Source organism: Anabrus simplex, chromosome 7 (assembly GCF_040414725.1).
Source record: "Anabrus simplex isolate iqAnaSimp1 chromosome 7, ASM4041472v1, whole genome shotgun sequence".
Lineage (NCBI taxonomy): Eukaryota > Metazoa > Arthropoda > Insecta > Orthoptera > Tettigoniidae > Anabrus > Anabrus simplex.
In genome coordinates, this window is record NC_090271.1 from 335,191,346 (window position 1) to 335,214,780 (window position 23,435).

At 40.9% G+C, this 23,435-nt stretch overlaps 1 protein-coding gene across 2 annotated transcripts in view; it reads right to left on the reverse strand.

Moving 5' to 3' along the window:
• LOC136877156 (arf-GAP domain and FG repeat-containing protein 1) overlaps window positions 1-23,435 on the reverse strand; it is a 272,539-nt gene that overhangs the window by 223,155 nt on the left and 25,949 nt on the right. For both annotated transcript variants that reach the window (XM_067150965.2, XM_067150964.2), the window contains exon 2: window positions 16,263-16,356. In XM_067150965.2, the coding sequence (XP_067007066.2) occupies window positions 16,263-16,356 (94 nt within the window). The remainder of the gene's footprint in view (window positions 1-16,262; window positions 16,357-23,435) is intronic.

Here is a 23,435-nt window from a genome sequence, read left to right on the forward strand (position 1 = left end):
GATCACTGTCACAGAGATCACGTGTATTCCACCGAAACAGCGGAAGCAACGCGCGGCTGCATAGACTTAAGTCTATGTGAGAGTATGTGTCGTAACGTACACTGAAATGAGTTGGTTCCCCTGTGTTCAAAATACATAAATCCAGCTCTGTTACTAATGTTTCCAACTCGCTTCCCCTGCAGCAAGGTGTTTCAGAGTCCCATATGGAGTGATGAGCATTAAAATCTCCCAATAAAAGGGAGGAGGAAGCTGATCTGTATCAGTGACATCATTTATGTTAAGAGGCTGGCCTGGTGGAAAATAAACATTACACACTGTTATGACAGGCAGCAGTATCCACACCGCAACTACTTCCAGTGGGGTTCTTAGAGGAACCTCTTCACTATAGGTATCAGAAGGAACAAAAATACCCACACCACCAGATGCCCAGTGAGCATAATATCGTTCTGTCGAGTATAGTCTGAAATTTCTCAAGACCGTATGATGACCTGGTCTGAAGTTTGTCTCCTGAATACAGACTATACTCGCCGCGAACTGACTAAAGAGCTGACGCAGCTCAGCAAGATGCCTGTCATAACTGTTTCAATTCCACTGTAACAGTGTGGACTATAAAAAGTGTGTTAGGTTGTGAGCGACAAGATGCTCTTGAACCGAAACACTATCAACATCTACATCCGTAGATGTAGATGACAGCTCGACGTCCATCCTGTCAACGACAGACAGCGGGGTTGACGCCCAGAACTTCAACGCTTTCCAGGGGTGGGAAGTTCCCCTACAAGGGAAGTGTGCAGGTTTTGGAGCAGAGTACCTGCTGGCGCAGGCTCTTACCCTCCTGGAAGCGCCCGCTAGGGACGTTCTTCTTTGCCGCCTTCTTTTCTAGTTTAGATGGGCTAGAAGATGATTTCCCAGCCCTGGTCAATGATGCCACCTCCGCCGGCTGGGGCACGGCTTTTGCCGACCTCTTAAAGGGGGACTTGGCCTTCCCCCCTTGCTGTGCCGGCTTAGAACTGCCAGCCGACATAGACTTCTGGTTGGTTGAAGGTGGGGTGGTTCCCCCCTTCGAGCTTTTACTCTTTGCGACTTTGCTGTAAGGAGCAACAGTCGCCTTGAGCGCAGCGATCATCACGGGTAACGATGTTGTGAAAGACAAACCGGGGAGACTCTGAGCTATCATGCTGTAGTCGAGTGTACGGGCAGGTGTATTCGTGGAATTAATCTTACGGCGTGCTTCCTGGTAGGAAAGACCATACAGGGTTTTGATCTCCTGGATCTTCTTCTCACTCAGATACATCTGACAGTTCTGATCCCGAGGAGAATGAAGATCAGAGCAGTTAGTGCACTTGTACGGAGTTGTGCACTCCTCCGCGCCGTGAGCTACTCTTCTACATGTACCACACACAGTCTGATTCGGACAATGAGATACCATATGTCAGAATTTCTGGCATTGATAGTATCGCATAGCAGGCGGGATGTACGGCCTCACATCACAACAATAAGTTGTTACCTTGACCTTCTGTGGTAATACTGACAACTTGAAAGAGACAATGAAGGCACCAGTGGCAACGTCTTCACCGTTGACCTTGTGCGTAATGCGCCGGACATGTGTCACGCCATGGTTCTTCATGTCTTCCATCAACTCTTTGCCAGTGTTCAAAATAAAGTCGCGGTGAAAGACGACTCCATGAACCAGATTCAAGGATTTGTGCTCCTCCACTCTGGCGGTAATTTCGCCAAGGTGGTCGCACTTAAGCAACTGATCGGCTTGCAGAGCTGTACGAGTCTTCAAAAGCAAACTACCGTTGGGCATTTTCTTGAGATCCTCAAGTTCGCTGTAGACGCCTTCAAGTGTCTACTAAAAAGGATCAATTTTACCAGCTTAAAATCATGCCCATCGGTTCTGGTAGCAACCAGAAACCTTGGGAAGCTGGATCCCATTCCTTCATGCTGCGCATGTTCCCAGGGAGTTGAACCTCTTAGGGAAGCAAAAGTTAAAGACTTGGGTGGGGGACCATTTTTGGGATGGGCGACTTCATTTCGAAGCCATGCCCAAAATCATCCTCCCCGAATGCCACCCACTCCGATCAGGGGTCTGTAGCCGAACCAAGCTGGCGGTCATAGCCGGTACTGCCCGGGGTCCAATGTTGGACGATGCCTAATCAGGGATGAGTGAGCAATGAGCACTAGGACTCCTTCCCGTTACCTGCAATAGCATGTACCCCATAGTGTGTACAGAGCACTAAATATAGAGAAAAAATAATAAACATAATTAATAATAATATGTCCTGGCAATCGGCTGTGCGGGGACCTGTGTTGTCAGGTGGATACTACTGCGAGGGTACATGACGCTCCCACTTGCAAGATCCCTGGGTGGTCAAATGGGGGCATTTGGGCGTAACTGCACACATAAGAGGCCCATCTCTGAGCAGCACGCACACCAAAAATTTTGAAATGGTCTACAACTAACCACCCAAAAAACAAAAATAATTAAGAGGGGACCATGGCCATATGACTCTTTTAGTCGCCTTCTACGACAGGTAGGGATTACCTGTGAATGTATTCAGTCCCTCCCATCCACAGGAGGTCCAACACATTATACCAAACCGCAATCCATGTCCGCGCCTAGGTCGCCTCTTACGACAGGCAGGGGATACCGCGGGTGTATTCTACATGTACGTCCCTCACCCGCAGGGGATAGCAGATTCATAACCTAAAACTCAAAAATTGGACCATCATTATTCTTTCTCCCCATGTCGTCAAATGATTTTTTCATGATGCCAGAGATCCTTTCACAGTGACAAGGTCAATAGCAGTCATCAAGGCATTACCTAAGGAGAACTTCTTACAGAAATCTGTGGAAGGTGGGATACTGCTGTTGAACGCCATGTGCTTTTTTTTCGTCAGAGGTCAGCACAATCAGACTGCTACAGCCCCAGTGGAAGGGGGGACAGAGTCACGCGCCTCACCGGCATCAGACTTGGACTAGCGTGGGTAACAGTATTGTGTTTGGAGCGCTACATCATGGACCACAGCGTCCTAATGTATATTTTGTACAGTGTAAATAGTTTTGTGAATAAATTAAGTATGTAATGTACGTTATGTTGGCCTTCCCTTTGCACTTAATGATGAAGTACATTTCGTGGACTGTGGGAAGAGCTAGGCCTCGTTCAACATGAGTAACCTCGAAAACGAGACTGAACATTTTGGTCCTCCGATGCCAGATGTGATTCAGTGACGATACTGCATCTCATAATCTGCGCATTTAGGCCTATTAGTGATTACAGTTTATTTACAAGTGTTTACATTTGTGAAGTACGAATGTGTTCGTTTTACCGCCAAACTTACAACCACCCACGTGCTAAGTACTGCGCAGTAAGGTACAAATGAGCGACTTCAACTAACGTGCCGTGTATGTGATTCACAACCATTTTCTACATGAAACACTGTGACTTGTGATGTGAATAACTTAGTTCTAATACATTTCTCAGTCATTTTAAACTTTGAGATTGAAGCGTGCGTTGCCGCCATCTTGCGCGGACGAATATAGTCTTGCCAACCCAATTGGTGGAGATTCCAAGGAGTAGGAATCGAGATCCGTAGCAGTAGTTCCAGAAGTGACCACCAGAGTGCAGCCCAGCCGCGCAGTGCTGTTTGGTTTTCAGCCCTGCTGTGGAAGGATACATCCTCCTGATCTGTAAGTAGTCTGGCATTCCCAGTCCTTTATAATATATCCATTATTTCTTATTATCCTTCACCATGGATCCTGTCCAGCAAAAAGGCCTCATAAAGAAGAGAGCAGTTATTAAGTCTCGTATAAAGCGTATAGCTAGTTTTGTCAGTACATTTAATGAAGGCTCAAATCCGAACGATATTCGAGTTAGGCAAAGGCTGCTATGTTCAAGTAAGGAGGAATACAACGGTGTTCAAAACCAGTTAGAAATTAGCGATACCGAAGAAGTTCATGATGCAGATAGGGAAGCCACTGAAGAACTCATCCTAGAAATAGAATCTAAGATGGAAACTCTGTTGAATGCAAATTCAAATGCAACTTCCCCCGCAACATCTAGTTCTTCAAATTCCAGTAGCATACATGAAATAAGACTCCCTACAATTTCACTGCCAAAATTTACAGGAATTATTTCTGAATTTATTCATTTTCGAGGTACCTTCCAGAGCCTAGTAATTAATAATCATGCCTTAACAGACATACAGAGGTACTATTACCTACTATCATGCTTATCGGGAGAACCTCAAATTAATTGAAAGCTTGCCTGTCACTGAAAGCAATTTCAAGGTAGCTTGGGAATTAATCTTTCAGAGATATAATAACCCCAAATTGATTGTAGACCTACATGTTAAGCAACTGCTAGATCTTCCGTCAGTTAAAACAGAATCAGCTAAGGATTTAAGAGTGTTGCTAAATCAACTGCTGAGCAACCTGAGCGCTATTGAAGTAATGGAAATAGATGTGCCTCTGCATGAAATTTTGTTATCTCGCTTAGTGCTAGATCGAATCAGCCTCGGTCTAAGAAAACAGTGGGAAGTTAAATCCTCAGATAAGAAGTTCCCTCCCTTGAAGGATTTAGTAGCTTTCTTGGAGAATAGTTGTCAAACTCTGGAGCTAATCAACCCCGAAAAACAGCAAAGCGACAAGCAACAGGTCGTATCCAAACATGGTGGTGATAAGAGCAGTAAGAAGTCCTTTGTCACAACAGCAACTCATTGTGAGTTTTGTAAGGCTTCTCACACCCTAACAAAATGCCCTAAGTTTCGTGAAGCCAGCGTTGGAAATAGAATAGATTTCACCAAGAAGTGTAAACTTTGCTTTAACTGTCTAGGTGCTAATCATACTTTAAAGGAGTGTAGTTCAGGAAATTGTCGAATCTGCAATAACAGACATCATACTCTGTTGCACAAGGAGCAGAGTACATCCTACAATGCTTCTACTACATCAGAAACCAACCAGACTCAGCAGCAAACCTACTGTGCTGTGAAGAGCAACTACACTCATATAGAAGTTCTATTGTCAACAGCTCTCGTAGTGGTCACAGACAAACGTGGAAATGCACATCAGTGCCGAGCTCTACTTGATAGTGCGTCTCAAATGCATTTCATGTCCAGGCGTGTGGCAGATCGCTTAGGGATTGAATTGAGTCGGCACTCAATGCCTATTAGGGGAATTAGTGATACTAAGGCAACTGAATCATCACATATTTGTCAAATTCAAGTTACATCTAGGGTCACAGACTACACTACCCCTATTGTTTGTGCTGTACTTCCTCGCATAACTGGTCAGCTCTCTACAGTACAGCTTGACACGTCTGACTGGCAGCTACCACAGGACATTTCCTTGGCGGATCCTCAATTTAGTACACCAGGTGAAGTTGATTTACTACTGGGGGCTTCTGTGCTTTTTGACATACTGCGTTGTAGTCAACTCACGAGAGAAAATCATCCTGTACTACAGGACACTGAATTTGGTTGGATCTTATCAGGCAAGATACCACCACACTCTCTAAAGTCTACCAGCAAGAAAGTAATGTCTTGTCTTGTGCTCGGCAATGAACTGCACGTACAGGTCGAACGATTTTGGCAACAAGAGGAAGTAAAGATGTCTCCCCCGCGTTCTAAGGAAGAAAGTCAGTGCGAAGAACACTTTGTGAACAACACTACTAGGGATAGCACCGGACGATATGTTGTAAGACTGCCTATTAAACCACATCATGAGGAACTTGGGGATTCATTTAAATACGCCACTCGTTGTCTCAGTCAAATTGAACAGCGGTTACATCGCCAACCAAACTTGAAGAAGGACTATGTTGAGTTCAGGACAGAATATGCTGATCTTCATCACATGGAACTTGTGACAATGCAAACCAGTAAGCCAACATATTACCTGCCACATCATGCTGTAATTAAGCAGTCCAGCACTACCACTAAGGTCAGAGTCGTCTTCAACGCCTCTGCTAAAACTACTAGTAACTACTCACTGAACGATATCTTGATGGTTGGACCTACGGTGCAGGAAGACTTGTATTCTATCATCTTGAGATTTAGAACACATAAGTATGCCTTCACTGCAGATGTTACAAAAATGTACAGGCAAATTCTATTTCATCCTGATGACCAAGATCTGCAATGCATTGTATGGCGTTCATCTCCGAATGAACCTATCCACATTTATCGACTTTCCACTGTAACTTATGGTACCTCAGCAGCGCCTTTTTTAGCCACGAGATGCCTGGTACAACTTGCCAACGATGGTGCACTGCAATACCCAAGAGCGTCGGAGACATTACGAAGAGACTTCTATGTTGATGTTCTGAGTGGAGCAGATACCATTGGAGATGCACTCAGTCTGCAACAAGAGCTGATCGAACTACTCAGTAGCGCAAGCTTTCCTCTTCGTAAGTGGTGTGCTAACCATCCCACTCTTTTAGAGCACATACCTCTTGAGCACCAAGAATCACAACTGCCCTGGAGTCTGGATGACAAGGACAAGGCCTTGGGACTACTGTGGCATCCTCTAAAGGACATCTTCCAGTTTGTAGCTACCAGTCACACCCAGAAGACCACAACCTGGACAAAATGTAGTGTGTTTTCCTGCATTTCATCCATTTTTGATCCTTTGGGCCTCTTAGGTCCAGTAATAATAAAATGTAAAATTTTCTTGCAACACTTATGGCAGGCGAAAGTGGACTGGGATCAGAGTTTGCCTCCTGAGCTATTAACTACTAGGGAACAGTTTCATGCATATTTGCCATCACTCAACGACATTCGCATCCCTCGAAGAGTGACAGGAGACGGAGAGATTAAACAATATGAGTTACACGGATTCTCTGATGATTCAGAAAGGGCCTTTGGAGTGTAACCGTACGTATGTACGATCCCCGAGTTTTTAGGTTAGGAAATTTTCGTATATAGTTTGTAAGGTTATAAAGCAAGTCTGGAGCCTCGTCAGCCTGATGACCGTCGCCTTGGGAGAGGGAGTGGCTCGTTGCTCTACATAATTAAATATTCCTGCAATTGTTTTGCAGGTGGCGCCCATTATCCTTGTTATTTACACTTAGTTGAGTCAACGTTTATCTGTTCAGTATTTCAATAGTCTGCAGTAGTTGCAATTGGCGCCGCCAACGTGAGGCAGAATGATATCCAGACTTGCTATATGACCTTGGTAGGCACATTTGGTCCAGTGTTTTAGTGAGCTTGTGTCAGGAGTTATGTATCGGTGTTGTCATGTTTGGAGTGCTATGTTTATCAGTGGAGCATGAATATTAGTGAGAATAATAGTAATGCTATAAATTTGAGAAGTGTAGTGCATAAAGGAAGCATGTCTGTTAATGATCAGGAGAGCAGCTCTGACACAAGCATAGAAAGTTTTGATGAAAGTAGTTGTCTGAGTGAAAATATGTCTTTGGAAAAAGTGTATGGAATTGTAATGGGGGGTGAAGGGGAAGCTAGTGAGCAAAATCAAAGTAACATGGGGGGTAATAATGAGTTTATGAAGTTAGTATTGGAGCAGTTGGCCAAATTGATTGATCAAGGGAATAATTTAAGTAGTCAAATTAGTAATCAGGGGAAGGAATTAAGTGATAAAATTAGTAATGTAGGGGAGGAGGTAAGTAATTTAATTGATAAGCATTGCACGGCAGCTAATGATTGGGGTAGTAGTGTGGAGAAAGGAATTGATAATGTAGGGAGGGAAGGTGATGATTTGAGGGATTTTGGGGGTAAGGGGTGTGAAGAAAAGGAGGAGGATTTGTCGGAGGACCTACTATGTGCTAAAATTGATGGTGATAACACTGTGGTAATTGATGCTCTTTGGGAAGTTGCAGAAATTGAAAAGGAAGTTAGTTGTAAAGGTGATGAAGATTATTTAGTGGAGGAGGAGTCTGTGAGGAAGACAGATGTTGTAGAGGATGGTGTTATTGAGGAGATTAATGTTACGTCGATAATGTGTCTGAGTAGTGATGATTTTGAGATTAATGAAACTTCCATTAAGAGGGTCAAGAGCAACAGTGTTGATGGCATGAATGATGTGCGAGTGGGAACAGCGATGAAAGATATGGAAGTGGGAGAATTTAGTAGTAATGGTCGGGATCTCGAGTTCAGTGATAGTAGTGATTTCAGGAAGAGAGAGAGTGTGAGTGAAGGAAAGTGTGAGAAGGGTTGTGTGAATGAGATTGAGGTGATTGAAGCTGGTATGTCCGATAAGGATGAGTGGAGGAAAACTGTCGATGCTGTGGGTGAAATTCTTTGTGAAGTGGAGGTTAGGTCACATTTTGTGCATAATGAGAATCATAAGAGTGGTTGTGAATATTATGGGGATTCAGGGTTTGAAGATTTTATGAGGAATAATTGTGTTGGAAAGCTTTTTGGTATTTGGAGAAAGTTCAAAGAAATTGAGAGTGACAATGTGTATGAGAGAACAGGAGGTCGATTCAAACGTATGTTGAGTGGAATATCTAATGCTGAAGATCGTACGAATGATTTCATTGAAGTGTGGAAGAGTATTGATGAAAGAGGTGCGATTGTGGTGTGTTTTCAGAACAGGAGGGATGTTTTGATTGTGAAATGTATATGTGTTCCGAATGTAAGTCTGTGTAAGTTGTGTGTGAAAGAATGGGAAGAGAGTTTTTGTGTGAGATTGGCAACCAGGCTAGATCTACCCTCAGCAGAAGTGGTATCTTCAAAGGTGATTGATTTAGCGAGGCAGAATTTAAGGACGTCAGCCGATAGGAGAATGATGCAGCAGGGGAGGCATCATGGAGATAGTTTTGAAGTAGGGGAGCAGGTGTTACTAAAGGTTCCACACATTTCATCTGCAGACAACAAAGAAATTCATAAGTTTTTCCAATTGTATCAGGGACCTTACACAGTAGGTAAGAAAGTTGGCAAGTGTGCTTATCACCTGTTGAATAACAAAGGTGACATGATTGGTACACACAATATTCACAATCTTAAGAGGTATGTAAGGTGAAGTATTGTAAGTTCAGATGTTTTGTGTATGTTAAGAAGAATATGTGAATTTTCTTTAAATCCTGAGTGACTTTGACAGGCTGTGTAGGCTGCTGTACTGAAAAGACTGTGATTTGCTCAGATGTATTGTATATAATCTTCACAAATCAAGGGGAGGTATTGTAACCGTACGTATGTACGATCCCCGAGTTTTTAGGTTAGGAAATTTTCGTATATAGTTTGTAAGGTTATAAAGCAAGTCTGGAGCCTCGTCAGCCTGATGACCGTCGCCTTGGGAGAGGGAGTGGCTCGTTGCTCTACATAATTAAATATTCCTGCAATTGTTTTGCAGGTGGCGCCCATTATCCTTGTTATTTACACTTAGTTGAGTCAACGTTTATCTGTTCAGTATTTCAATAGTCTGCAGTAGTTGCAGGAGCATCTGTTTACCTACGGTGTATAGATGTCAAGGATAATGTAACAGTAGTGCTGTTAAGCTCCAAATCCAGAGTAGCACCACTGAAACAGATTTCCCTCCCTAGACTTGAACTATGTGGTGCATTACTCCTTGTAAAATTAATGGATAAGGTTAAAACTGCACTTAACCTCAAAATTGAACAAAACTACTATTGGACTGATTCTACCATAGTACTAGCTTGGCTTGCAGGAGAGCCCGCATCTTGGAAAACGTTTGTTGGTAACCGAGTGTCTGAGATACAACTTTCATCTCTAGAACAATGGAACCATGTGACGTCACAGGACAATCCAGCTGACATCATTTCGAGAGGGATTGAACCACATCTTCTTCAAGACAATCTGTTATGGTGGGCGGGACCATCCTGGCTCTACCAGCCACCATCAACCTGGCCTGTCAGCGACATGAAGAAAACTTCCGAAATCACTGATGTACCAGAGCAACGAAAACCAGCTGTTTGTTTACTTGTTATCAGTCATTTCCTTGAAGATTTCGTCCAACGCTTTTCTTCTTGGTCACGGCTGGTGAGAGTCATGGCCTTCATACTGAGATACATAAACCACCTCAGGCTTGCTGCTTCAAGGAGACAGGTGGGAAGTCTGACTGTAGTAGAACTTCAAGAGGCATCGCACAGGATCATTCGTACTGCCCATGAACGAGAATATGGTAAGGAGCTTCAAGATCTGCGACTTGGCAGACCGATCGCAAAGGACAGCAAGTTGAAGTCTCTTCATTCCTTTGTAGATGCTTAGGGTGGGCGGCAGATTGGAACAATCTCAAGCTCCGTACAGCCAGAAACATCCCATCATCCTGCCACCTAATCATCATGTGACCAGGTTGTTAGTAATGTGTGAGCACATGCGACTTCTGCATTCTGGACCCCAACTTTTGCTTGCAACCATTAGACAACGATATTGGATACCTAATGGTAAGTCTGTCATTAGGCACGAAACACACAAGTGTCTCCCTTGCTACAAGTTGAAGGCAAGTACATCAACTCAACTCATGGGCCAGCTCCCACACCACAGGGTAGAACCCAACAGACCATTTTTGAACTGTGGAGTTGACTATGGGGGTCCACTTTACATTAAGCAAGGGACTTGTAATAGCAAAACAAAGCTAAAATGTCATATTGCTCTATTCATCTGCATGGCTACCAAGGCGATCCATCTTGAACTTGTCTCTGACCTGTCTACTGATGCATTCCTAGCTGCTCTGCGTAGATTTACATTGCGTCGGAGTATCTGCCAGAATATCTACAGCGACAATGGAAGAACCTTTGTGGGAGCAAAAAACGAGCTACGGGAGCTTCACACCCTTTTCAGATCTCAAGTACATCAGAGGAAGGTGGATGACTTCGCATCTCAAATGTGGAATCCAGTGGCATTTTATTCCACCGCATGCCCCTCATTTTGGTGGGCTGTGGGAGGCTGGCATAAAATCTACTAAGTCCCATTTGAAGAAGGTTGCAGGAAATCTTGTACTGACTTTTGAAGAAATGTCTACGTTGTTAGTCCAGATTGAGGCATGCCTGAATTCGAGACCAATAACCAAATTGTCTGAAAATCCTGATGACTATTCATTCCTGACTCCCGGTCACTTCCTGATTGGAGAACCTCTCACAACCATCCCAGAGCCAGATTTACTTACAGTTTCAGGTTCTCGTCTGTCCAGGTGGCAACTACTTCAGCGCTGCAGACAGTACTTCTGGAAGCGGTGGTCAAGGGACTATCTATGTCAACTCCAGCAGCGGACTAAGTGGTCAGCAGGAAGGGTCAACCTTCAACCCGGAACTCTGGTTCTTCTCAAGGAAGACAACTTGCCACCTCTCGTGTGGCAGACAGGGATCGTGGTAGATACACACGCAGGCGCTGACGGCTTGGTGCGAGTTGCCACTATTCGCACTCCCAAGGGGACCTTCAAACGCCCAATTGCAAAACTTTGTGTCTTCCCAGAAGAGGTTGAAACTGTATAGAGTGAAAAAGTGTAATTAGTGAATAGGTGTAATCTCTTATGTGCTAAAACTTTGGTTTTTTATTTGACTTTTTCAGTGTGAGTGCTAATTCTTAATAATATTTAAATTTGTAATTTGTATATATAAATTAGGTGGGCGGTATGTTGAACGCCATGTGTTGTTTTTTTTTCGTCAGAGGTCAGCACAATCAGACTGCTACAGCCCCAGTGGAAGGGGGGACAGAGTCACGCGCCTCACCGGCGTCAGACTTGGACTAGCGTGGGTAACAGTATTGTGTTTGGTGCGCTACATCATGGACCACAGTGTCCTAATGTATATTTTGTACAGTGTAAATAGTTTTGTGAATAAATTAAGTATGTAATGTACATTATGTTGGCCTTCCCTTTGTACTTAATGATGAAGTACATTTCGTGGACTGTGGGAAGAGCTAGGCCTCGTTCAACATGAGTAACCTCGAAAACGAGACCGAACAACTGCTGCTCTTGCTTCCACCATAAAGAATGGACATGTGATGATATTCTTTCAAACAGCACCGGATGATAGGCTTACAGATTCTGCATTTTTCTCCACGGAACTTTTCTGGCTGACTATCGTGGTCTTCAGTTGTTGGTGTGGAGTCAATAATGTTCATAAAAATAATGTCATTTGCTTTAAGTCCCACTATCTACTTTTACAGTTTAGAGAGATGCCGAAATGCCGGAATTTAGTCTTTTACGTGCCAGTAAATCTACCGACACGAGGCTGACATATCTGAGCACCTTCAAATACCACCACAGACTGAGCCAGGATCGAACCTGCCAAGTTGGGGTCAGAACGCCAGTGCCTCAACTGTCTGAGCCACTCAGCCCAGCCAGTCAATAATGTAGGCAGATGTTTGACCAGGAAGAACAGCTAGCATGTCAATTCTGCAACATGATCCATCAGCAGACAAACCCTGGACCGCCTCATGGACTGTCCACTTATTACGCCTGAGGGGACTGGCAATCATCTTCCTTACCTTATGATGGCAGCTATTTCTGAGAACATCTCTGAAATGACAGATATTCACGACATGGCCAATAGTTTGAATCTCAATGAGCTAACATCAACAGTGCTGCTTGGCACAGAATGTAATTTCTGAGCAGTTTTCAATCACTGTTGTTTAGACCATCCAGCCTTCTTATCCATTTATTGACAGGAGTGAACTGTTAGTATACCTATACTTTGAGGTAAGACACACCTCTCAAGAAATTTTTCCTCCAAAGTTCCTGCCTACAGTTTGGATCTTCCCAACTTGATCTGACCTGTCTGTAAAGCCCTGTTTCCCCAGACACTGATCTATTTCTCCATGTAGATCTCAAAAAAATTGATTACTAGATTTCTGGAAATTTTACTAACATTAACACATTTTCATCATTTGACGCACTGTGGTCACGCGCAGTGTCTTGTTGCATGAATCAAATGAGGAGCTCAACTCGCAATGATGCAATATCTTTCTTATCTTTGTATATTAGATTCCGTCTGCAATATAAGTTGTCACAATACACACTGTTAGAAACCAGAAGCATGTAGTGTTGGTAAGTAATGCAGTCTATATTTGTATGACGCTGGGATTCTTGAAGAACAGTTTATTTTCATCACTTTTCATCATGCATGTGGTAATGACAAGAGTTTGAAAGCGCTAATAGACAGTATTTTAGATAGTGATTCTGGTGACATTGTTTAGTGTGAGTAAGAGCTCGAACATCTTGGAACACGGCATCATGACCTGACGATAGGACGTGCTCAGCTATTACTGACTTGTATAGCTGGTTGAGACATATTTCGTCGGTCTTCGTTGATGCGAGTACCAATGAACCGGCATGTTTGGCCAATGTATACCTTGTCACAAGTACAGAGAATTTTGTATGCTATAAACTACAGGTCTCGGATTATACGGGAAGTTGTGTAAATACAAAAAAATCCTAACAATTTTAACGGGATAATGGCTATCAATTAAGAAATACACAGTTGCCAGCCATTAAGGATTTACGTAGGTAGTTCTCTTCCCTATCCTTTCACTTTGTTATTTTGTTTCGGTGTTTTCCCAATTCATACATTCTGCATCACCAGATGGTTCATTCCAGGCTAGGTGTTAAAAGTGTCATAGTTTCATAATGTATGCACACCGGGCATGCCCTCCCTCCCATTATTATCCTTTTTTCCACACACCTTTCCATTCTTCAGCTCTGTTCTATTCTATCCTGGATGTCTTTCGTTGCACTTTATTTTATTTTCTATTTATTTCTTCTACCACATTCATCACCGATTCATCTGATGACCTTTCTGTTACTTTTCACACACACACAGTGCAACAGGAACATCTTAATTGGAGCTTGATGGTGACGTCAGCTCCCACTTGGAATGCTAATGCTGTTGCCAGCATACAGCTAGCCATCTGGTGATGAATGAGCACACCACTTATTATGACAACAGTAAAGCATTCTTAAATTCAAACCCTCATTATTGGAGAAGTCTTCCTCGTGAACAGCGGAGATTTTCTTCTGAAGATGCGGAGCAAAGTACTATCTGTTTTCTTGACACAGGATAAGCCCAAAAGCGTACACATGTCTTTCACATTCTTGTTTTGTGTAAAAAGTGTTCAATTATATATTTTCTACTGCTGCTCCTAAAGCTTTCTCAAATTAAATGAAATGGGAAACACTCAATATTTTAACACAGAACTACTTTTTATATTAAAGCAATGTTCCCTTAATATCAAATCAAACACGAAGAAGCTAAGTTATGGATTGTTTGTGTTGGCCTATATGAATAAGGGCCAGTTCTACCATTTGCTGGTAAAGTGGCTGGCAGCTGCCCGGGAGGTAAACTACCTGGAGGTGTAAATTGGCTGGTACTTTGGCTTGCGTCCAACCACCTCTGCGCAAGCGCAAGGTAGCTACCCGGAGCTATACACCGATATACGAAGTTGGCTAGACTGATTTTCAGTGACTTCTCGCTTTCGAGTGTGGTGCTATCTATCGTCAGATACATGAAACTCATTTCGATCGTCTTATTTCCCTGTGCTTGCGTCTGCTGATTATTACCAAAAAGCCTAATAAGGGGAATCTTAAAAGTTATGGACAACGATTTATGTCAAGCTTTCGTGGTTTTAACCTATGATCTTCAATATCAATACCTAATTGGAATTAAAATCTCGAGATTACGTTTTCTTACGCCAGTTATAACCTGTCATGTAAGGCAGCGTTTTTGAAAAGTATTCTCGTAGTAGATTGGTCAAGTCGCTCACTCCGTAACAGAAGGTACGCAGGTTTTCAGCGTATTTCTAATTTATATTTTAAAATGTATTGTAGTTTCCTGCCGTTGTTCTTAACTCTCTTTTACGCGCTTCCATATACGTACATACACACACATCTTCTTTACGGACGTATTGCCTTTGAGCATTCTATCTGCAGGCTTCTGTGAATTGATAAAGTATCTAAATGATGCTCTATTTGCAACTAGTTCTGTGACCTCGTTTAGTTCCACATGCTTCCATTTATTGATAAAGCATTTCAGTCTAATGTTTAACTTTATGAAGATAAAGTTGGAAGGTACTGTAAATGTAAAGAACTAATTGGGATAAATATCCATTCATAGGAAGGGGAATTCGAGAATGGAATAGTTTCCAATTTCTTCGAAATCATTTACAAGACTATGTAAACAACCAATAGGGAATCTGCTACCTGGGCGACAGTCCTACATGCTATTAATCATAACATCACTTTCTATAAGTAGCATACATATAAAGCAGATTCCTAGAAGACATAATATTGTGAATAAATATTTCAATGAAATATATTATTAACAAAAGAACATATGAAAACAGGAATACAGATTAACACAATGCTAATAATGGAAATAAAAAAGATTCGTCATAATAAAGACTCGAACAGCCATATCTCCTATTACGAAGTGAGCGTGTTAGCCATTACGCTACAAGAACGCCTGAGGTACTTAGGATACATACATTTAGTTATACCTCATGTCTGAAAACTGAAAAAGTAAAAAAATAAATAGATTTTGATTTTATGCCCTTTCAAGGTTTCTTTATGAGAGCTTGACGTATAAAATGTGTTCCCTAATCTACCGATGCGAGAGGCTGGTGTGACCGTTGCAACTCAAGGGAAGCATTAATGTTCAAGATCCTGCAATACAATATTGGCCACTGTTACAGTATCATGCTTTTTTCAGTATACTAAGCTAATTTAAGTTGTATGTCACCAGAAATACAGCTAATAATGTTCAACTCTCAAAACTTGCCCGGCAGGTAAAGTCTTAATACCAATATAAATGGTCCATTATTGGACATTATTTTAAAAAAAATTATAATGTCCAATAACGGACCATTTATATTGGTATTATAAATTTGCTCATTCAGGACAAATATTTCACAACATCTATATCAGGTAAAGTCTTATCGGGCCCTCAAAGTGGCCGATAAATTACACGCCGGGTAACTACGATTTATGCTGCCGATAGCGCTAAATTGTACATATTTTAAAATTATGCTTGAACGCTACGGTAGCATATGCCATCAAGCACTATAATAACACTTACAAGTTACTTACTACTACCAAATTTCATGAACATTTCTGATGACTGGGTTGGGAGCTATAATGATTTGGCATGGATTGATTAATTACCACACATTATATAAAAATGTGTTTAATGACTGCAAAGATTCCAAATTTTCCAACAAACAATATTTGAAAGAAAACTAAAAATGGGCTGGACATTAATTTTTTAAGTAATCTGGTATTTTTATCAAATTACATATAAACAAAATATTACAATTTTATTTTACTAAACTAAGATACTGACAGAAAATGTACTTACCTCATTTCCACGAGATTTCACAAGTTCAATTTCCTCAGGGCTAAAACTTGCCATAGAAATTGATTTCACACGATGTGGAGGAGTCAACCCACGGCTGAAATGAAAAGGCCAACACAACTTATAATTAAGAAAGTATAAAACAATGAAATAGTGAGGAGGAATCAACAATAGAAAAAATACACTAACAACAGATAGGCACCGTTTTGGCCTGACAAATGTAATAGTTCACTGTAGTACATGACTGTGATGTCGTCAGACCTTGTACTGACCATGTAACAGGTGAGAAGAGGATAGGCAAGACACTAAATCTTGGAGTGTTTGATCGCAGCCAGATTGTTGGTGCCATATATATATGCGCTATTCTATGTCCAAAGTCATGCAGGCAATAAGCATTCTGTGGGCCACCGTGTCCAGAGTGTACCATGAGAACTTAGATTTGGGAAAAATCACCATCACCAGGGTCAAATACTACAGAGTACGTGTTGTTGACAAGGGTCACCATTGACTGGTAAGAACAGATGGATGGGTCACAGTGCAACAGATTACTCATGAATTCAATGCTGAATAACAACAAAGTATAAGTAGCCATACCATCCAGAACCACATTCTCACACTGTCCCACTTCGGTACCACTGCTCACCACACGCCGCAAGGCACAAAGAATGACAATGGCACAAGAACACCACCAGTGAACTCTCAAAGCATACAGAAAGATCGCCTGGACAAATGTATAGAGGAACCAGTTTGAACAAACCACTGGCACAGTACGAGTGCATAACCAAGCACCTGATGCAATGGATTCTCATGTCAGCATGGTACAGCTCAGGCTGGAGGTGGCTGTATCATCGCGTGGGGATTGTTGTGGGATGAAATGAGTACCGGTACTCTGATACATCTGACAACACTCCTCACCGACAAACGACACAGGAACCTGCTATCATATGATGTCCACCCATTAGTTCACTTCCAGCACACTGTAGGACACCTGTACATACAGTCACTCCAGAACTGTGGTTGACTGGTTCGATGAACACTCCATGGATATGAGGTTGCTTGCCCGGTCTGTGAGCACATATAGGATGCTGTCGAGAGAGACGAGTGCAACATTGACCCCAAGCTTCCCATATATTGTGGAGTCCCTGTCACGCCGCACTGCCATTGTCATCAGTGTGAAAGGGAGTGCTACATGTGAGCAGCCAATATCTCTAATTCAACTGCTCGTCAATGTATGTATTAATGAGGGCTGATTGAATGAACAGTTCATGTACAAACTCTTAAGGCAATATGCAATACTGACATTCTGGAATAAATGTAAAATATATTAATTACAGAGATTCATAGTCAAAGTTCAAAAATATATTGTTATACAAAACAATATGTACTATATTTTGAATAATAAAAGCCTTACCTGAAACATTAACAAATTCATTAAAACATCCTACTACAGAGTAACATTTGATTCTTCTTATAAACTGTCTAGTTTATGTAAAGATTACATGTACACTGAAACTTCATTAGAAACCCATATCTAGAAACGTATCCTTCCCCAAGTGTTTGTTACGTGTTGTATGACACCAATAGGCTTGATTCATTGTCACTTGGGTAGTCGACAAAACAAAACTGTAATCTTAGTGCTCTTTGAATGGCATACCTACCAATTTAGAAAACGAGAAATCCAGATGATCCTAAAGCGGACAATTCTTAACAACACTTGCGTATTACAAGTAACTAATCTCATTTTGTTCCGTATTGAAGATACAATAAGTAAAATTCTTTCTTGAATAAAATGACTGTGTCCACCTATTCAATACAATTATATTTTGTAGTGATTAAATTCTACATGAAATATAAACACTAGTTAGGGACATATTTTGCCCTAGTTTTGGGCACCTTCAGCCTAATACTAATCTTAATATCAAGTCTTAAATCTATTAACATTGGAACTTAATACTAAATTTGAATTAATATCAAATTCTAAATACAATGGTCTTATGCTTTTTACATATTTACATAGTTTACAATATGTACATTAACTAAATGCCAGAATTTGTGAACAAGGAAGCAATAAAATATTTTATTTTACAATGGCTAGAAAACTTTTGAGACACCTGGATGAAAGTTTATGCAAATGTGTACGTATTGGCGAGAGATTGACCACAGCGTGAATTGGAGTATCTCCAACTGGTTGACTAGAGATTGATCACAGCGTGAATTGGGGCTTCTCAAACTTTATGGATGAACATTAGGTTGAAGGTTTTACAGCTGGTTCGTTCAAAGATGGTTATGGTCATTATCATAAGTATATTGTTGCAAATCCGGAACCGTGATTAAAGTCGATCGTGTTGGATTTGAATATTCCTGTAGAAAGAAGCATGGTTGGAAGGTAATGTTTAATAGGTTAACTAGCGAACACCTCTCCATGCTGTCCTACAGATGTGGAAACAAAAGACATTCCCTTGTAAATGCACATGCATCTACTAATGAGGATGATAAGAAGACCCCTAAGATCACCCAAATCTTCTGGCAGATACTAGAAGACGAGATCAGCAGGATCCTCAGTCACCATTTCAAGCTCCAGATAGGCAACTTCAATGCCCATCTGGAGAAAGAACAAAGGTACTGAGGCATAGTGGACCTTATACAGTGCATAGACACACAAACACCAACGGCAAGTGTTTAACCCCTTCGGTGGCGGGTTTTGGGAGACCTCCTGTGCCAGAAAAGTGAGGTTTTTCGGAGGAAATTATTTATTTTTAGGAAGCAAGGAAGGAGTAACAATTATTAAGGGAACACATTCATATATTATTCAAGGTTAATAAAATCTTACTTTACACTCTATTAACACTTTTTTACAGTAGGCCTGTGATATAGTTTCATAAAAATCATAAAACACTGGTGTTTTGAGTAGGACCTAGACTGTCCTGTGAGCAATACATTCTTATTTCATGCTTTTGTATTATTCCCATCAGCAACACTAACGCAATCAATTGCCAAATTTTGTAAGAGTTTATTTTTTCCAAAACTGTGCCCTTCCATGCGGAGATTTATTTACAAGTTTTTCAATGCAATTTTAGAATAGGGCCAACGAATTTTTTCGGGCACTGTCAAATTTACAATTTCATCTGTTACAATCAGTTCAAAACAGTCAATCGCACTCACCTCTGATAATCCTCACACCAGGATTTGCCGTAAATGGAATAATATTAGGTTGCGCACTATCCCCAGGCTTACACATTTTCCAAACGAATGTATATTCAACATCTACCATCACCTTAGCTTCTGACGTAATACCTTCTTCACTTTCACTACAATTACTGAGGTCACATCTGAAGAATCAATAGTACCATTATAGCTACTATCAGAAATACTAATGTCACTTAGAGATTCATCTTTGATGTAGTTCCTTATTTTGTCTTCAGACAAACTTCTCTTCCGTTTCGCGCTCGCCATTTCTGTTTACCTCGTCAGCTGGCCAGAGGTTGTATATGTAAAGTAGAAAAGATAAGGCATATTTTAGGCCAGACGCTTCGTGAATACAGCTGGAAATCCTCCTGCCATTTGTTGAGAATGCTTGAAAACATTTTCCAAAGCGATTAGAGCACCCGAGAAATTATTGGGCGATCGCGAAATGAACACTGCAGCTAAACGAGAATTTCTCGGGCTGTGACGTTATGGGCAGGCGTGCGCCACCCGAGAATTTCTTGGGCATGCCACTGAAGGGGTTAATAGAATTGTGCAAAATGTATCAGATGAGGATTATGTCCACAGTTTCTAATAGAATACTGAAGTACCGGACCATCTGCCAGTCACCAAACCCTGCTATTTGTTCATTTCAAATACACCACGTTGCAATCAGAGCAAGAAACAGGAAAGAGATCATGAATGTGAGAGTTACTAAGGATGGAACATCGACTCCAACCACTTCTTCACCCAAATAAAGACCAGATTACTACCTAAGCAAGAAGTACACTCTAACACAGCTCCACCAATGATCCCAGTTCCTCCATGACAATGAAGAACGCTTTGCAACTGGCATCTTGCAAAGAGAGGTGAATGACTGGAATCAACTGAAGTCCACTCTAAGCGAGACCATGAACAATCTCAGATAACCTTGAAGGAAGCAACGTCGTAGATGGTGGAATACAAAGCGTGACCGTGCCATCGAAGAGCGAGCAACAGCCTGGACAAAGTGGAATTTGACTAAGCGACAGGAAGACTAGAAGGATTTCACAAACGTACGAAAACTGTCAAGCAAAACTATTAGGAGCATAAAGAGATGTATGATTGGTCGAGGCTAGAAAAGTTGGATGAAGAATTCAGAGAGTACTGTACATCAGAAACTACTATTGGGCATTCAAAGAGGAGCTCTCAGGGTATAATCCACCATACCTTCACTTCAAGAACCCAAAAGGAAAATTGGTTACCCATAACCGTAGGAACATGCAACTTCTGGCAGACTACTTCGACAAGTTGCTCAACTATTACAAGTTGTCCATTTCATGACCGTATCGATGAGTATAATCAAAAGTTAGTATAAATAACCACCTAATCACTACTTTATTATTGCCTCAGGCAAAATTGAATAAAAATTAGCACTTACAGGACATGTTTCGACCACTTTGTGGTCCTCTTCAGCTTCAGTTTGAAATTCATCAATAAAATCATTACTAAATGCAAATACCAACAACAAATTAAACTTAAACAGCTTTCAGAAAAAGAATATGTCAAATTCACCTTTAATAACCCGCAGATTTACGAAATCACCAACTTATTCAAGAAACACAACACCAAAGTAGCCTTCTCAACCAATAACAACACGAAACATACGTTCTTTAGTCACAATAAAGCTAATAAACTTAAAGATGATGAATTCCAGGAATCTGGTATTTATAAGCTAACTTGTACTCAATGTAAAAAAAACTTACGTGGGACAATCTGGAAGGAACTTCTTAATTAGATATCAAGATAACTCGCGAAAGAAATTCAGAATGGCGTACAAGGAAAGTTGGCACACCACAAGGTAGTATTTTAGGACCGTTTTTTTTTCATTGTATATCAATGACATTTCATCTTCTCTAAAAACGTGTAATTATCACCTATATGCTGATGATCTCCAAATGTATTGCCATTGCAGCTTAAGCGAATTACCAAATGCAGTAAAATGCATAAATGATGTCATGAAAAAACTCAGTGAATATGCTCTCACAAACAGACTTCTCATAAATCCATCAAAAACGCAAGCTATCATTGTCGGTTCCCAGAAGCTCCTACACAAGATCAATGATTCGATCATTCCTCCTCTACAAATAAATAATAGAACAATCCCGTACAGTAAAACAGTGAGAAATCTTGGGGTGACTATGAATGAAACTCTACATTGGACAGAACATATAAAAAACGTAAGTCAGAAGGTGTTTGCTGCTCTACACCCACTGAAATTAAATAAAGATATTATACCACTAAATATGCAGCAAAGATTAACACAGACCCTAATTCTTTCTATCCTTGACTACTGTGATGTTATCTTGGTAGACGCTACTAAAGAACAAACTAGGAAACTGCAACGTATTATGAATTGTTGCCTTAGATTCATTTTTAACCTAAGGTATGATGTGCATATTACTCATTATCAAGCACTGCACTGGTTAAAACTTGATAAGAGACGTGAATATCATTTACTTCTATTAATACACAAACTCCTGCATAGTAACTCCCCCCAGTATATTTCATCTAAACTTAACTTCCTCTCTTCCTTCCATAACCGTAACACTCGCTCGAGCTCCACTTTAGCTATTCCTCTTCACCACTCTTCTGTGTATAATAAATCTTTTATTGTAACGGGTTCCAGGCTTTGGAATTCCCTGCCAATAAGTGTCAGGGGCATTGACTCCTTCTTCAAATTTAAAATATCTTGCCGAGACTTCCTGTTGAGGGTTACCGATTGAAGTGTGTATTGGTGTGTATTGTGTGCGAGTGATTGGTAATTGTAAAATTAAAAGTTGTTTTTGTTAGTTTTATATAATGTAAACGTAAGGGTAGTTGATAAGTGTGTACATTGTAAGTGTGTGCGCAAGTGTCTGTGTGAGATGGAAAAGAGGACTGAAGTAACAAGCTAATAAGCTAATAAGCTGCATATTGTGTGGGTGTGTAACTTAAGCTTAATTTAGGAAATAGTATAAGTAGTATAATTAGTAATAGGCAACCTTAATATTATTTGTTTTGTGGTTAAGTGTAAGAGAGGACCGTGTGCCCTAACTTCGCCACATGAAAGAAGCCATAATAAATAAAAAATTAAAAAGAACACGTCAGTGCTGAAAAATACAAAAGATTCTCTGCCATGGGATCCCATATGAAAGAGTCCAACCACAAATTCAGCAATATCAGACAGGACCTTCAAATTATCTGTATGATAAATAAAGGAAATCTAATGAACAACCTGGAAAACATCCACATCGTTCTTGATAAATTAGAAAACGGTGAAGAGAATCTTAATGAAAACAACGAGCTAAAAAACATCTTATATGAGAATATTAGTAAATACTTGGAATGGGTAGACATAAAACAGGCAAGACGAACAAGAGATATAATCAAACACGACATCACAGAAGCACAGCCCAATCTCCCTCCTCCCTCACATGATATTTTAGATGACGACAAAACTCTACTTCCCTTCTCTCCAGAGCTTTGCATGAACTGTCAGACTGTGTCACATCGTTACTTCACCAGGTCGTGCTCAAAGACAGACCCTCTAGACAGCACAGAATAAATATCTTTTCCAAACAAGAACAAGAGGCAAGATGTCCTGTTATGATGACCTCCATTTTGTAACAAAGGAATCTCCAAAGAACTTTTTATTATTTGTGCTGATTGTCCTAATGTTTTTTCTTCTCAATTCTTTCTTTATACAGCTGAAGAGGACCACTAAGTGGTCAAAACATGTCCTGTAAGTGCTAATTTATATTCAATTTTGCCTGAGGTAATAATAAAGTATCAATTAGGTGGTTTTTTATACTAACTTTTGAAGTTGCTCAACTGCCAAGGGCCCAAGGAAAGACTATCTGTAGTAGCCACAGTAAATGTCTGCCTCCTATCTGAATCCACCTACTCTTCAGCAAATAACTACCACCGTCAACTGCCTCAAGAATAACAAGGCACCTGGGCAAGATGGCATCT